The sequence below is a fragment of the Heterocephalus glaber genome, unplaced genomic scaffold (genome assembly GCF_053883595.1).
Source record: "Heterocephalus glaber isolate CG9 unplaced genomic scaffold, H.glaber_assembly_v1.0 deba00000738, whole genome shotgun sequence".
In the NCBI taxonomy this organism is placed as follows: domain Eukaryota; kingdom Metazoa; phylum Chordata; class Mammalia; order Rodentia; family Bathyergidae; genus Heterocephalus; species Heterocephalus glaber.
The window spans coordinates 9,985,201-10,000,000 of record NW_028258161.1 but is presented as its reverse complement, the minus strand read 5'-3'; the positions used below and the strand labels follow the sequence as shown (position 1 = coordinate 10,000,000).

General features: G+C 38.6%; 1 protein-coding gene across 6 annotated transcripts in view; it reads left to right on the top strand.

Moving 5' to 3' along the window:
* Cul2 (cullin 2) overlaps positions 1–13,703 on the top strand; it is a 102,684-nt gene extending 88,981 nt beyond the window's left edge. For 4 of the 6 annotated variants that reach the window (XM_013078534.3, XM_087206947.1, XM_087206946.1 and 1 more), the window contains 5 exons: positions 5,211–5,277; positions 9,131–9,333; positions 11,199–11,300; positions 11,853–11,969; positions 12,953–13,560. In XM_013078534.3, coding sequence (XP_012933988.1) covers positions 5,211–5,277; positions 9,131–9,333; positions 11,199–11,300; positions 11,853–11,969; positions 12,953–13,084 — 621 coding nt within the window. In that variant the 3' untranslated portion in view covers positions 13,085–13,560. Of the gene's footprint in view, positions 1–5,210; positions 5,278–9,130; positions 9,334–11,198; positions 11,301–11,852; positions 11,970–12,952 lie in introns of all 6 variants that reach the window. The other 2 variants (XM_004861858.3, XM_013078535.3) reach the window with 2 other exon arrangements.
* The last annotated feature ends 1,097 nt before the right edge of the window (positions 13,704–14,800 follow it).

Sequence of the window (14,800 nt, the reverse complement as noted above, 5' to 3'; positions counted from 1 at the left end):
CAGAATATAGTCTTCTGCTCTTTAGGAAGATGAAGTTACTGTAGTTATTAATATTTAAATTAAAATGCTGAGGGTGTCCTAGAGTTCTTTGCCAAAGTGTATCTCATTAGTAAATCTATGTGCCTTTAAGCAGTTTCAAGTTATAAAAATTTAATATTAGAAGAAAGATTAGAACTAAATACTTAAAACTATCATATTACATTTCAGCTACTCAAGAGACAGACGGGAGGTTCACAAATTCAAGTCCCACGTGGGCAATTTTGCCCTATCTCAAAATAAAAATAAAAAGGGTAGGGTCGGGGATTTAGCTCAGTGGTTTTAATGCCTGCTACGCAAGGGCAAGGACCCGAGTTCGATCCCCAGTACCAAAAAAAAAAAAAAGAAGGGTAGGGATGTAGCTCAGTGGCAGAGTGCCCCTGGGTTTGATTTCCAGTACTTCACAGTATAGTTTACCATCCATCTGAATTTTGTACCTCATATATCTCTTGTAATTTTCTTATTTGTTCTTTATGTAAATTATGTGGAATGTGAAATATTCTGGGAAAAAAATTACAGTGTGGTTAGATAGAAACCCTAGAATGCTGACCAAAAAACCTTCTAAGGAGACTGGAAAAGATGTCATTCTTCAAACACATATAATTGGGACAGAATTCATCCAACATAGAGTTCACCCAGTTGAAGTATTCCGTGTCACTGGTTTCGAGTATTACGGTGGAGTGTTGCAGCTTAGACCTACATGGCTCCCAGAAGCCATTGTGTCCAGAGATGGCCTTTGGAATGTGATTGGACCATGACAGCTGCAGAGATGGGCCACTGCCGAGGTCACATGTGGAATTTTCTACACTGGTGTCCTGTCAGCACTCAAAAAGTTTCAGCTTGTGGAGGAGCATTTTGAATTTCAGATTTTCAGATCAGGGACATCCATCTTGTGCTATAGTCTCAAATTGGACAGCCACTACAATTAATTTAAAAACATTTTCATTTCCCTGGAATTACTCCAGAAGAAATCCTTTGCTCATTATCATCACTCCCCTTTTCCCCCTAGTTTCTTCCCCTACTTAGCCTACTTCCTTTCTCTGTGGATTTTTTTTTTGGGTACCGGGGATCAAACTCTGGACCTTGTGCTTGCAAGGCAGGCGCCAGAACCACTGAGCTAAATCCCTGGCCCTCTCTATAGATTTTTTAAATTCTAGACATCTCATATAAACAGAGTCATATTATGTACAGTCTTTTATAAATACACAAGGCTCTTTTTTAAAAACTAGTTCTGTCAAAGTTCATCCATATTGTAGTATGTATAAATACTTCCTTCCTTCTTATTGCCAAATAATGTCCCCCTGTGTGGATATACCACATTTTGTTTATCCACTCATCATTTGATGGCCACGAGGGCTTCATTCTTTGGTATATTAATAATGGTATCTTGACCATAAGAATGTTAGTTTTTGTTTCTCTTAAAATAAGAATTATTAATGGTGTAGTACTACTGATCTCTGACTTTGTGCATATAACTTTTTAACCTGTTAAACTAGTGATTATATTCCCTCAAAATATTGAGAGGAGAATGAAATCAGATAATTCATGTAAAGTACTTAGCTTGGTATGTAGCAATGACTCAAAAAATGGCAGCTGGCAGCAGGAGAATTAGTAATGATTAGGGTGGCAGCAGTAGTGGTAATAGAGTGGTATCACCAGTATAGACACGAGGTTACTGTGCATAGGTAGACTTTCAGTATAGCAGTTTGATTTAGGATGTTTTACATCTATGGAAAAGAGTACAGCACAAACTCCCAGACACTACATCAGCAGGAGAGCATTCGTGTGAACATGCTTTGGATGAGCAGAGCATGATTCCACATTGCTGTATGTTTTATGGAGAAAGTAGTTACAAGCTAGTATCCAGTGATGGGGTAGCCAACTAAAGCATTCTGATATATTTGTGTCCAAGGCAAGAGAAAGAAAATGGTTCTCTCTCTCTCTTTGTCTTTTGACAGTCTTAAAGTGTGTTTTTTGTTCTTTTTGTACATGTTTGCAGTTCGTAATGATCACATTCCTCCTGGGGAGTTGGCCTGTGTACATAACACATCTCAAAGCCCCCCCCCCCCATCTCTGTCCTGCTTCTCCAGTGGAAATTAAGGAAGAGTGGGAGCTAGCGCAAAGCTGCCTTTTAATTTTACATCTTTCTTCCCTCTACTTGAAGCAGTTGTTTTCCAATAATAACTTTAATCCCGTGAACTTCATTAATATGTGGTCTTTATTAGTTTTAGTTTTCTAATTTACAAATAGGAAGTGAATTTTTTCTGATTATATAAAACTACCATTCAAGAGAATTATTTTCTCCTTTTGGATTCCCTCAAATCACCAGTAGAGGGAGTTTGTCCTTGTATTTTTTCCCCCTTGAAAATCCAAATTTTCAACCACATGATTAAAATTGACATTTGTATACTTAATAGTGTACATTTTTCACAGGTAAATTATCTTGCTTTCATAATTATTTTTACATATTTCCATTTTAGATATAAGTATCTTAAAACTATGCAAATTAAGTTGTAAGTAAAAGTAATTTTTCATTTTAAACCAACAAGCCCTAATTGTTACATTTCTTTTGTACCTAGTTCACAAATTTGAATAACATTAAAGAAATATCTGAGGTAGTGTATATTAATGTAGCTCTATCAGAGATGAATAAACCCATTAAATATGAAATTTAATTTTTAGCCCTTTGAGGTCCAATTAAAACCCTCAAATAGTATTTGGAAATGCTGTGTTTAGCCCATTTACTTTATTTGTGGGGTTTTTTGTTTGTTCTTTTTTTTAGTACTGGGGATCGAACTCAGGACCTTACACTTGTGAGGCAGGCACCAACCCATTTACTTTAAAATGAGAAACTTAGTCAACACATGCTTCTTGCTCATAAACTTTAATATCCAATCATTCAATAAGAAAATGTTTCTTGTCCATTGCCATGGTAATACTAGATGAACTGATAACATTTGGAGCTAAGGCTTTCTGTCTTCAACTAGTTATACATGTGACAATCTTTGTGGTCAGATTAGAAACTTTAAGGTGAGGGAATACCTTTCAGTGTTGGTATCATCAGTAAAACTTTACTGAGTAGTACTAGTTGGTGGGATAGTAAAGACATAAGACAATTTTAGAGCCTGGAAGCAGGATGGCACTCCAATTATTTGTCAAGTACATCTTAAAGCTTGAGTTGCTCACTTTAAAAGTATATTTTAGTTTGCTTTTGTTTGCAAATTGTTTGATAAATTCCAAGTTATATGTCACTTAAGAGGTTATTCACTAATCACAGCACCCTTCCCGAGTCCCCTTGTACATACTCTGACTGGCTGTTCCTGTGGCCGTGAGAATCCATTGATTGATCCTCTCGGTTGGCACCATGAACTTTTCATTGTAAGGAGTTAGGCATATTGTACAAGACAAGTCAAGCATTGCCGATTACTTTATTTAAGCTTCTTTTTAAAAATACACAAGGTAAAATTTGATAATACATGTCATCATGCTAAAAATGTCAATAATTCTGAACAGTGATGTGATGCGGTTTTATTTTCAGAGACCCAAAAGGTAAACAGGGAGCATAGTGGAGGACAGGTATTGGGAAGCAGAAAGAACTTGTTCAGATGGGAAGGGAAGGAAGGGACAGGGGAGAAAGAAAGGAAGGGGAAGGAAGCAAAGCTTTGTAAATGGGGAGGGGAAGAAAAAAGAATAATTAGGGTATCTTATCAGCAGATATCTAAATTTCCCATGAGGGATATGATCATTACATATGGGAAACTGTACTAATTTAAAAAAAAAAAGCTTTACCTTGTCTCATTCAGTGTTCTTTTCCCATTGCACGTTATACATTATCTCTATTTTATTGTGGTGCTGGGGACCAAACACTGGGCCTCTTGAATGCTGAGCACACCCTTCACTGCTGAACTATGCCCTCTGCCCTGTACTTGCTCGTTTAGAAATAAGAACTCTGTATTTTTGGGCTAGTGACCTGTTATTACAAATTTAAACCCGGGAAGGAGTTTTTAAAATTTTAAAGCCATGGCAATAGAACGATGAATTGAGTTCTTCATAATAATATCAATGAAATAATATCAACAAGGAGTGACGCTTTCTTGGTTTTGGTGTCTGCACTATTAAATCATAGATAACTTTCTAGCTAACTGCACATACCTTCTTGTCACTTCGACAAGGGAACATGTTGGCAAATATAAGATTAAAACTTAAGATGTGATTGATATTTTTATGTTGTAACGTGATGGTGTATTTGGTCACTAAGTAGAATCTATTAAGTCCAAATTATCATCACTCAGAAATGTTAATGAATCAATACCTATGTCATATCCGAACTTCTACAAAAAGCCAAATTTGCAAGTATGTAGATTAATGGAAAAAACTCTGAATAAGGTATCAGTTAAAAAAGCTGGACAAATTCCTCGGACACGTGATTGTGATTCAGTCTGCAGCAGAGATGACTTTGTATAGGAGGTGTCTGCATTGCTGTGCTTTGTTTGCTGTAAGAGTCAGGCTCTCACTGTGTCGCACAGGACAGCCTCAAACCCCAGCTCAGGTGATCCATCCCTTCCATCTCAGGCACTCCAGCAGCTGGGACTACAAGTCCACACTGCTGTACCAGCTACTCTGGTTCTCACATTTATCCTTTGTTTTTGGAGACAGGGTCTCAGTATGTAGCTCAGGCTGGCCTCGAACTCACAGCCCCCCAGGGGCTGGGATTACAGGCATGCACCACCACACCCAGCTTCTCATTTGTTCTTTTGGAAAATGCTTATATATGTATGGGCCTGTGTAGTGCAAGGCACTGCACTTTGTGCCGAAGTACACAAATTATTGTGTGAAGGTTGATGGTGATACTGAAACAGTTACATCATACCTCAGAAAAAGTGGGATAATATTTCTGTAATCTTGGTCAGGGACTGCACAGATTGTTTGCTCGTGTGCACAATGACAAAGTATATTATTCAGTAGGCTACCATGTTTTTTTAACATACACTTTTTTACTTTTTTTTTTTTTGGCTGTACTGGGGACGGGGATCGAACTCAAGGCCTTGCGCTTGTGAGGCAGGCGTAGCACCACTGAGCTAAATGCCCAGCCCTCTTTTTTACTTTTTTAATATGGTGAAAACTAGGTAAGTTATAGTAGCTGAAAATAATTGATCTTTTTTCCTTTCTTACAGTTTGAATTATTTTATAGCCAGCATTTTAGTGGCCGGAAACTGACGTGGTTACATTATCTTTGTACAGGTAAGTGCATTGAATTATAGCTGGCTTAATGAAATTCACCTGATATGATTGTCTTACTTTAGAGAGCGACTTCTGACTGCCTAATTAAAGCTTTTAACCTTTCCTTCTCCATCTGCCTTTGTGGCAGATAAATTACTAATGACGCATGCAATTCAGGTATAGCACTTTTAATAGTATTTTGTAACTAGGCTGATCATTTTTGAATTTTGTAACGACCTAATAAATTTCTGTTGCCAGCCACTTTTTATAGACATTAGAAAACTTGTTTAGAAACACAGACTTGATCTTCATTAAACATTATGGCCTCATAAGATTCAGCCATTTCATTTTTGAGATACTATAATGAACTATAATACAAAATGCTTTTTCAAGGAAGTTCCAAATCATTTCCAATACTTCCAGTTTAAGAAAGCTTAACTTGGGCCGGGGATTTAGCTCAGTGGTTTTACCACCTGCTACACAAGTGCAAGTACCGAGTTTGATCCCCAGTACCAAAAAAAAAAAAAAAGAAAGCTTTACTCTAAATCTCGTACTTTGTTTTGCTTCTGCATGGAACAGTGGGGCCCACTTACTGACATACCCAAGGCTGTGAAAACTGCACAGCTGCTCTGGTTTCCCTAAAATGTTAGCTGAGCAGACGCTCACACTTTCTCTCCTCTGCCAAACTGTGCTCTGAAAGTGTAGTGAATCAGTCCTCCCTGTGTACGGGAAGGGAAGTGTGCGCATGTGTGCGTATCTCAGACCTGGCACAAGGAGATCCGGTCATCTGGCATAAGCTTTATTCCTTCTGTCCACTCAGCTAAGAGATTTCATCCAAGTAACTATGTTACTTGATGTTTGTTTGACTAATGTATAGTCTTTGAACAAGATTTTGCAATATGTTAGCAATACATTCTGCATTATTTGTGTGAGTTTACTGAGTAAATTGGGCATTCTGATTTTTCAGCACTTTGTGAAATTAAAGAAGTGTTTATTGTTTTGGGGGTTTTTTTGGTACCGGGGATCGAACTTGGGTCTTTACGCTTTTGAGGCAGGCAGCAGAACCACTGAGCTAAATCCCCGACCCTAAGTGTTTATTGATATTAATAAGAGGTCATTTGAGAGTTGACCTTTTATTTTGCACATGTTCAGATTTTCCATTGTTCATTTAGCAAATATTTTAACAAAATTGTTGGATCAGTGTGTGTGTATATATATTTTTTTCTTTGAAAACTAATCTGTCCTAATGTGGTTGAATACTAGTTGCTCTTAGACCTCCTGAATATCTGCCTTGTGGAATTTAAACTCTTCTAGTTGTTCTCAGTACCTCAGCGATAATGACCCTGTCTCCAAAAGTAATTTTTGTTGAGAGGCCTATTTATTACCTGTCATGATCTTACATTATATTCCAAACTATTCTTTCATAGTCCACTTTCTACTCTTAGGTTATTAAAAACCCAAGAAACAGTGTAATTGTTTTTGGAGGGATTTAGAACCAGCAAGACCTGGGGTTAGTATTATTAGCTCACCACTTACTAGCTGAGTAACTGTGCTGCTTAAGTCCTTTGAGTCTGTTTCCTCATTTACCTTTGCAGAATTCATATGTCAACTCAGAACATTCTCTGTTCTAGACAGCGAGCCTTGGCCTTGAAAACTCATGTCCAGTAGGAGACAGACAGTGGTCCTGGCACAGTGTTTTGAATGTCGTGATCCAGGGGCAAACCAGGGGGTCCACTGTGACACAGGTGTGGTGGCAGCCAGGTACCAAGGAGGGAAGGCTTTTAGGGAGACAACATCTGAGCAGTTTGCAAGAAGTAGTAAGATTTAGCCAGGATAGGCAAAGAAGAGCATGGAGTGTATTACCAACAGAGATAAGACTTTTGAGAAATATGTGATGTATATCAGATGTGACAGAAATAGAAGAGGCCGGAAGTCCTCCTGGATTATAACTAGGACTTCAGTAGAACTGTACTTAAAGAACCACTGGAAGGAATACAGGTGCGCATTAAAGAGATGTATCTGTACAGGGTAAAGGAAACCATGATGCTGTCTGGATAGAAATAAATTTTGTTGTGGGAAAGCAAGAAGCTGCAGTAATCCAGGCCAGTTGCTGAAAGATCAGCTGAGAAAAGATGATGGTGGAGAACTCACTCTGCTGCCAGCCCTGTGGCAGTCCGTCATGCCTTGGGGACTGCGTCATCTGCGTGCCTGGGGAAGCGTTTTATACTTGTTACCATATGCCTGAGCACTCATCACAGAAATCACAGGGTGCCATCATTTAGGTGATGTTTTGCTTCTTCCCACATTTTCCAGACTTACACATTGGACTGAGTCCTTAAAGTATTCTTGTACTGCTTATTAGATTCATATATATATATATATATATATATATATATATATATTTTTTTTTTTTTTTTTTTTTTTTTTAAGACAAGAGTTTCACTATGTAGTTCAGGTTGGCTTTGAACTCACTAGCTCAGGGTGGCCTCAAACTTGCAGTGATCCTCTTGCCTCTGCCTCCCTCTGAGGGGTGGGATTACAGGCGTGCACTACCATGCCCAGCAGTAATATACTTTTATTTGGTACCAGGGATTGAACTTGGGAGCTTGGGCTTGTGAGGCAGGCAGCGGTACCACTGAGCTAAATCCCTGGCCCAGGAATATACTCTTGTTGATATTTTTTTCAGATGTAATTGTGGGAACTGGATATTCTAATTAATAGATTAGGGATTTCTCTAAATGCTCTTATCCAAATAATTCTGAAAAGTACTTCTAAATATCACTTTTCAGAAGGAAAAATATAAATGGTTATATTGAATAGTGAAAATTAATACTACAGTGTATAGTTGTATTGCATCCGTGTGGCATGCTGAGTTGGTGAGGTGACTCTTATTCTCTAGTATCTTCATTATGTAATGAATAAATAAGAAGCGCAAAATCTTGATCAGAGTTACAAATTATCCCGGAGCCAGATGTAGGGCTAAGGCTGCTAGATGCTAGGGCTAATTTAATTTTACATAAAAAAACAACTTCCTTGAGTTAAAATAAAGAGCTTTAAAATCAAAACTTGTGCTGGTTCAGTTTATAATCCATTAAATAGTCAATAATGCAGGCTCAGTGTGTGTATGTTGTGGTCACTAAAGCACTGCTTGATACTTGGCAGTGTTTTGATTCACACCATCTTTTTTACGTGAGTGTGTGTGTCAGGCTGCTTTGTACATAAGCCTGCAACCTGCTGAATGTTTTAGAGCTCACAAGGTGGTTTGAATCTAGAACATTTTTAATTTATTTCAACAAAATGGATCTCCCTATTTGACATCTCTGAATCCTCTTTGCCTCTAGAAAATTACTAAGAAGAAAAATGTTACTTATGAGACAAAATAGCTTTGTTCATTGCTGGCAGAAATCAAGTTTAGATGGGATTGCAGAAGCATTTACCATATGCCTAGGGGCCTCCTGACCTTGCCTGAGGTGAACCAGATGCAGTCAGACACGAGGCAGTTGCTGGAAACAAGCTGTCATTCTGTCCCCCTTGTCTGTCTGTTTCTCCTCCTTCTACCCTCTTTTATTATTGTATGGGCTTTTGGTTTGTTTGCTTCCTCCCACGTCTTAGCCTTCCTATTAGTATTTAAAGACATTGTTTAAACACTCCAGTAAAGTTATGATAGTAACTGTTACTTATGCTACACACTCGAAACTATTAATAGCCCCACTCCCTGCAAACAGGAGCGGCTACATTGCTAGCAGTGGTTTTGCATTAATTTAAGAAGTCCTTGGCTCACTCTTTCAGGAAAATAATCTGAAATAAAGTCATTACTCGAGTAATTTAAAATGTTTCTTTGAATGATCAGTTTGCTGTTTCATTTTGATTGCAGGTGAAGTTAAAATGAACTATTTGGGCAAACCCTATGTAGCCATGGTCACGACGTACCAAATGGCAGTTCTTCTTGCCTTTAACAACAGTGAAACGGTCAGCTATAAAGAGCTTCAAGACAGCACTCAGATGAATGAAAAGGAACTGACAAAAACAATCAAATCATTACTTGATGTGAAAATGATTAACCATGATTCAGAAAAGGTATGTGGTAATATTCTCAGGGATTTCAAGCAGTTGACAACTTTTTTTTGTTTTTCTGTGGTACTGGGGATTGAACCCAGGGCTCTCACATCCCCAACCCTTTTTTATTTTTCATTCTGGAACAAGGTCTCACTAAGCTGCCCAGGTTGGGCTGGAACTGGCAATCCTCCTGCCTCAGCCTCCCAAAGGGCTGGGACAAGAGGTGTGCATCACCACACCCAGCCATTGTCAACATTATTAAAGCTAAATGGGACCTCTGCCATCACTACAGTAAGGCCCTCCTGTGCTCTGGACTGAGCTGCGTCCTGCAGTCTCGTCACACCTGTGAACTCTTCCAGTCACCAGAGCACTCTCTGGTTGGACTGATTTGTCCTGTACTGTGACAGATCACTGACAAATTACAGCATTGTCATCCGGAGGGTTCTGACTGAAGTTTCTCAACTGTAGCCCATAGCTCTTCCTGGATGTCTTTCCACATGCTGAGTCGCTTTACTGTCCGCTCTGAACTGGAGATGGCAGCCAGGGCCAGCGGCCCATGCGTGTTCCGTCACCATGTGACCCCACTGTTCAGGTCTCTTCACGCAGGGGCACAGGGCATCACCACATAGCTCTGATAACCCTCGCGGGAACTGCAAGCCAGTGGTGTACTCCTCTAATGACTGCTTTCTAGCAATGAGTTTTTATAGTACAGTCTTACATCCTAGATGCTTAAAGAGCTTAAAACGCAACCGATGCAAGATGAATTTCTAATTTCAAATTATTGGAAAAAATTGATGTAAATTATTTCATTTTCACTTTGGTGAAGTTAGTAGCCTTCCAGCTTATTTCTCTCATCGGTTCATTTTCCTGACACCCTAACACGATGGCATCTCATAGTCTGAGATTGAGCATCAATAAATGACATAATCCTGAAATTCAGATCCATCTTTTCTTTGAGAAATGATTGATATTTCTGGCTCCAGAATATTAACCAAATATGAAATTCTTAATGCTTAAAATTTTCATTAATGAAAATTAACTCATTTTAATTTCTAAGCAATAATGTGCTTTGAAAGTTTAAAAAAAACCTTTTTGCTACCCAAAAATGTACAAAATATAGATTATCTATTTGCACTTTAAGTTTTAATTGTGGCTCTGCCAGTTCCTTAGCAGAATTTCTTAGGTTATTATTGAGAATTGGTCCATCTGCCAAGTACCTCTTTTCTTACTTTCTTTCTTTCTTTTTTTTTTTTGGTACTGGGGATCGAACTTGGGTCCTTGCACTTACACAGCAGGCAGTGAAACCACTGAGCTAAATCCCTGGCTAAGTACCTCTTTTCTACTGCCAGAGAAATTGCACTCTGTGATATGAGAGGCTTTCTTAAGCCCGTCACAGAAATAGTGATTCTAAAAATTAGCTGAAGTTTCATCTGAAAAAAGGCTACTTGCAGAACATGACACTGAAGAATCAGCCGTGTCTGTCACCACAGGATTGCAGGGACTTGGTGCTTATGCTGTGGAAACACAGCTTCCTTCTGTAGTCAGGTTCTTTATCACAGTATCTTCTTATTGTGGCATTTATTTCATCAAAATTAACATGCTTAGTCCTTTTTAAGCTAATAAGCTTAACTTGTTTTATCAAAAGATAATGTATCTAACAGTGGGACCCAGAAATAGCTTATTAGCAAATATAGGCTAAAATTCTGACAAATATAAAATTAGAAAATGCTTTTTACTTGCTTTACTACATTCTCTTAAGTACAGTAATCCTGTGTTCGCTTTGGCAGCAGATATATTAAATACAGTAATCCTCATAATATTAAAAAATTGTTATCTTTGCTGTAAGCTAATGATTTTATTTTTTATAAATATATTTTTAAATGTAGGAAGACATTGATGCAGAGTCTTCATTTTCATTAAATATGAACTTCAGCAGTAAAAGAACAAAATTTAAAATTACTACATCAATGCAAAAAGATACACCACAGGTAAGTGCTTTTTAATGCCATTTTGTTTGAACATGTGTGAACATTGGACTTTACAAGTCTAATTTACAATGAGACTGTGCGAAACTTTGTTCCCCAAGGTTAATAATAGGATACATTTTTTCTAGTTTCTTTCTCTTTGCATTCACTAATCTTATACTCAAATCTCAGCCCATACTTTAGGTTTTGAAAGTATAGCAATGGGTATAAGGGAAAAGCTAAGGAAGTTTAAACCGTATTAAAATGTGTAGGTTGGGCTGAGGATGTAGCTCAGAGCTAGGGCACTTACCTAGCATGCACAAAGCTTGGGTTCCATCCCCAGCACCCCCCCCCCGCCCCGCCCCATACCAAACAAAAACCCCAAGTCTTCCTACTTTAACCCTAAGAATTATGTATGACCCACTATTAATGTTGTTTTAGTTATATGATATTGGGCACAGCATAACTATATAATTTGATGCTCATTATTGGTTGGATGTTGTTTAAACTTACAATAACATGAGTTAAACACAAGTTCAGCAACAGTGTCTCATTTTCTTTTTCTTTCCTAAACAGGAAATGGAGCAGACTAGAAGTGCTGTAGATGAGGACCGGAAAATGTATCTCCAAGCTGCTATAGTTCGAATCATGAAAGCACGAAAATTGCTTCGGCACAATGCCCTTATTCAAGAGGTAAAGAGAGAGACAGACCTCAAAAATTTGGGGGTAGAGGATATTACTGATGCACAGATTAGCTTTGTGTCCTCTTAAAGATGATACAGAGATAACAAGGTCCCCAAGTAGCATAAAGAAATCTTTCATTACTAAATGAGGACAGTACTTACTTATTCACTTATTCCCTGATTAAGCCAGATTTTCTTTGGCTTGAGTTTAGACGTCTTAAACTTGCCAGTTTGAGTCTCCTGTCCAGATATTGAAGGAAGTTGACCATATCCAACACTCACTTGTCCCACACGTACACAGGTGCCTGCCGTGATGGGGCACAGAGCCCCTCCAGATGGGCAGCTCTTGCAGAGTTCACAGATGGGGAGGGAAGACATTCTGGAAACAATATGCAGATAAAGATGGAACTTTGTTAGCAGGCACTGAAAGAAAGGGCGACAGCACTGTAAGAATGTCTGTAGAAGTCCTGAGGCAGAAGGTGCTGGGGGAGCTTTCTTGGTAAAGTGGTTTTTGAGCTGAAGTAAAAGTGGAGTTAAAGTTAAATGAAAGCTTAAAAGCTTAAAGGGGCTTAGTTTATATTATCATTTAATTATGTATACACATTAATGGATGTTGCTGTATCTATGCTCTGCACATTAATTCCTTCACAAAAGAAGCTTTAGGTTTTTTCCCTTAACTTTGCATAAAAAATATTTTCAGTCATCATGTTTAATTGACAGACCTGGTTGCTCCCCCTCTCCCTGTCCACTGCTGTGCTCTGATTTAAAAAGGTAAAACTGTCCACGACACCCATTTACTCCTTCTGTCCTCTATGTATTTGGATGATTTTTTTTTTCAGCTTAATGATATAATTTCATACTTATTTTAGGCATCTTTTTCCAGTTGGATTAGGTCTGTTTTATTGAAACCTCAGTAAAGTAGAGGCACCTGGATTGGTTAACTTCACGGCCAACAGTCAAGAGTAGTCTGACCTCTGTGTCTCTCCCGCGCAGGTGATCAGCCAGTCGAGAGCGAGATTTAACCCCAGCATCAGCATGATTAAGAAGTGCATTGAGGTTCTGATTGACAAACAGTACATCGAGCGCAGCCAGGCGTCCGCAGATGAGTACAGCTACGTCGCGTGACGTCACCACCCAGGTGTGGATGCGAATCGTTGCCGTCACTTCCGGTGTGTGCCTGTGGGAGAAGCAGGCCTTGCCTCCATGATTTGGTCATTCGGCAGCCCCTGTTTTTCTGCTGTTTACAATGTCACCAGTGCCACGTCATGAGCGTCAGAGAAAATGCCTAGAGATACTTCAAGCTCATGTCATCACGACATTTCTTAAACTTTCTCAAAGAGTGAGTGAAGTGTTGCTGGAATCTGGAAATTCGGTTGAGTACCATGCTTTTCTCCCCTTCACGTTTGCAGTTGATGTGGTTTTTTTTTAATGTATCTTAAAGGACATAAAATAAAAACTTAAATATTGTAATATGACAGATAACCTAATAATTGTATCTACATCAAAATGACAAACATGATATTGCTGCTTGTCAAATAAAAAAATAAAGAGAAACAGAATGCCTTTTTTTATGTGGATGAAATAGGCTGGCCACAAAATAATATATATTCATAAGTCATCTAAGCAGTTAATGCAGCTGTAGTTGTTTGTATCTAAATGGTTTAATTTACTTGCACTCCTACTTAAAATTCCATGTGAAAAATGTCTAAATCATTGTTCTTGAGTGCATTAAAATGCATTCGACATTTTAAAATGCTTTAGTTTTCTGAACTACACTGGGTGTAAGCATTTTGAGTATTGAGAACGTAATTGCATCAGCAGTTTCTGGTGATAGTTTCTGGTCAGACACTACATCAGAAACGAGGTGTGAGGGGAATGTGGGGCGACCTCAGGCCTGGCGCAGAATGAGCTTTTCAATCAGAAGATGACTTCTGTTTTCATACATCGCTAATTCTAAGCATAGTTCGCCAGTCTCGCATTCCCTGAGGTGCTGGAGATACTGAGGCCCCAGTGTAGACCTCCGCTGTCTCCACCCCGGGACCCTGCACCCTTACAGCAGTGCTTACTCCACTTCACTCCCTGGGTCTCGAGTTGCCAAGCAGCCTTTAAAAATCTGTATGGTGCAGTATACCAAGCGCCACTTACACAGAGACACGGAGTTCCTTTTTTTTTTTTTTATAGAGCAGCAGGAGTGTTAAGCACTCCGATCATTTTATCATATTTATTGTGAGCGGTGGCCCAGCTCACAACATATAAACATTTTTAAAACTAAAATATTTTAAAACATATTACACAAATAATTTCACTTGCAGTATTTCAATTTGTATCTCTAACAGGTAAGGCCTTATTACTCCTAACAAATAATTTTTAGTAACACCTCACATGGTTCATATTGAAATTTCTTACTGTTGAAAAATGGCTTTTACAATTGGTTATGATGGCACTTTTTCTAACTCGTGTCTCGTGTTTTAAAAATCTTGTGTTTACGGGCTGGGGATTTAGCTCAGTGGTTCCGCCGCCTGCTTTGCAAGCGCAAGGACCCGAGTTCAATCGCCGGCGCCAAAAAAGAAAATCTGAGTTTACAATGACGAATCAACTGTAGGTCTCATCATACCTTCTTCGTAGAGAGGAAATAAAGGTAAATCATATAATATTGTACATTCACTGTCAGACAACAAAACCCTTGTTCTGATTAACTTGCTGATAAGTGTCCCAAAATGATTCCTTTTCTTGAATATCAGTGTTACATTAAGTCTTATCCTGGTATCTAATTGTCAAAAATATATTTAAAGGGCCGGGGATTTAGCTCAGTGGTTTCACTGCCTGCTGTGCAAGCGCAAG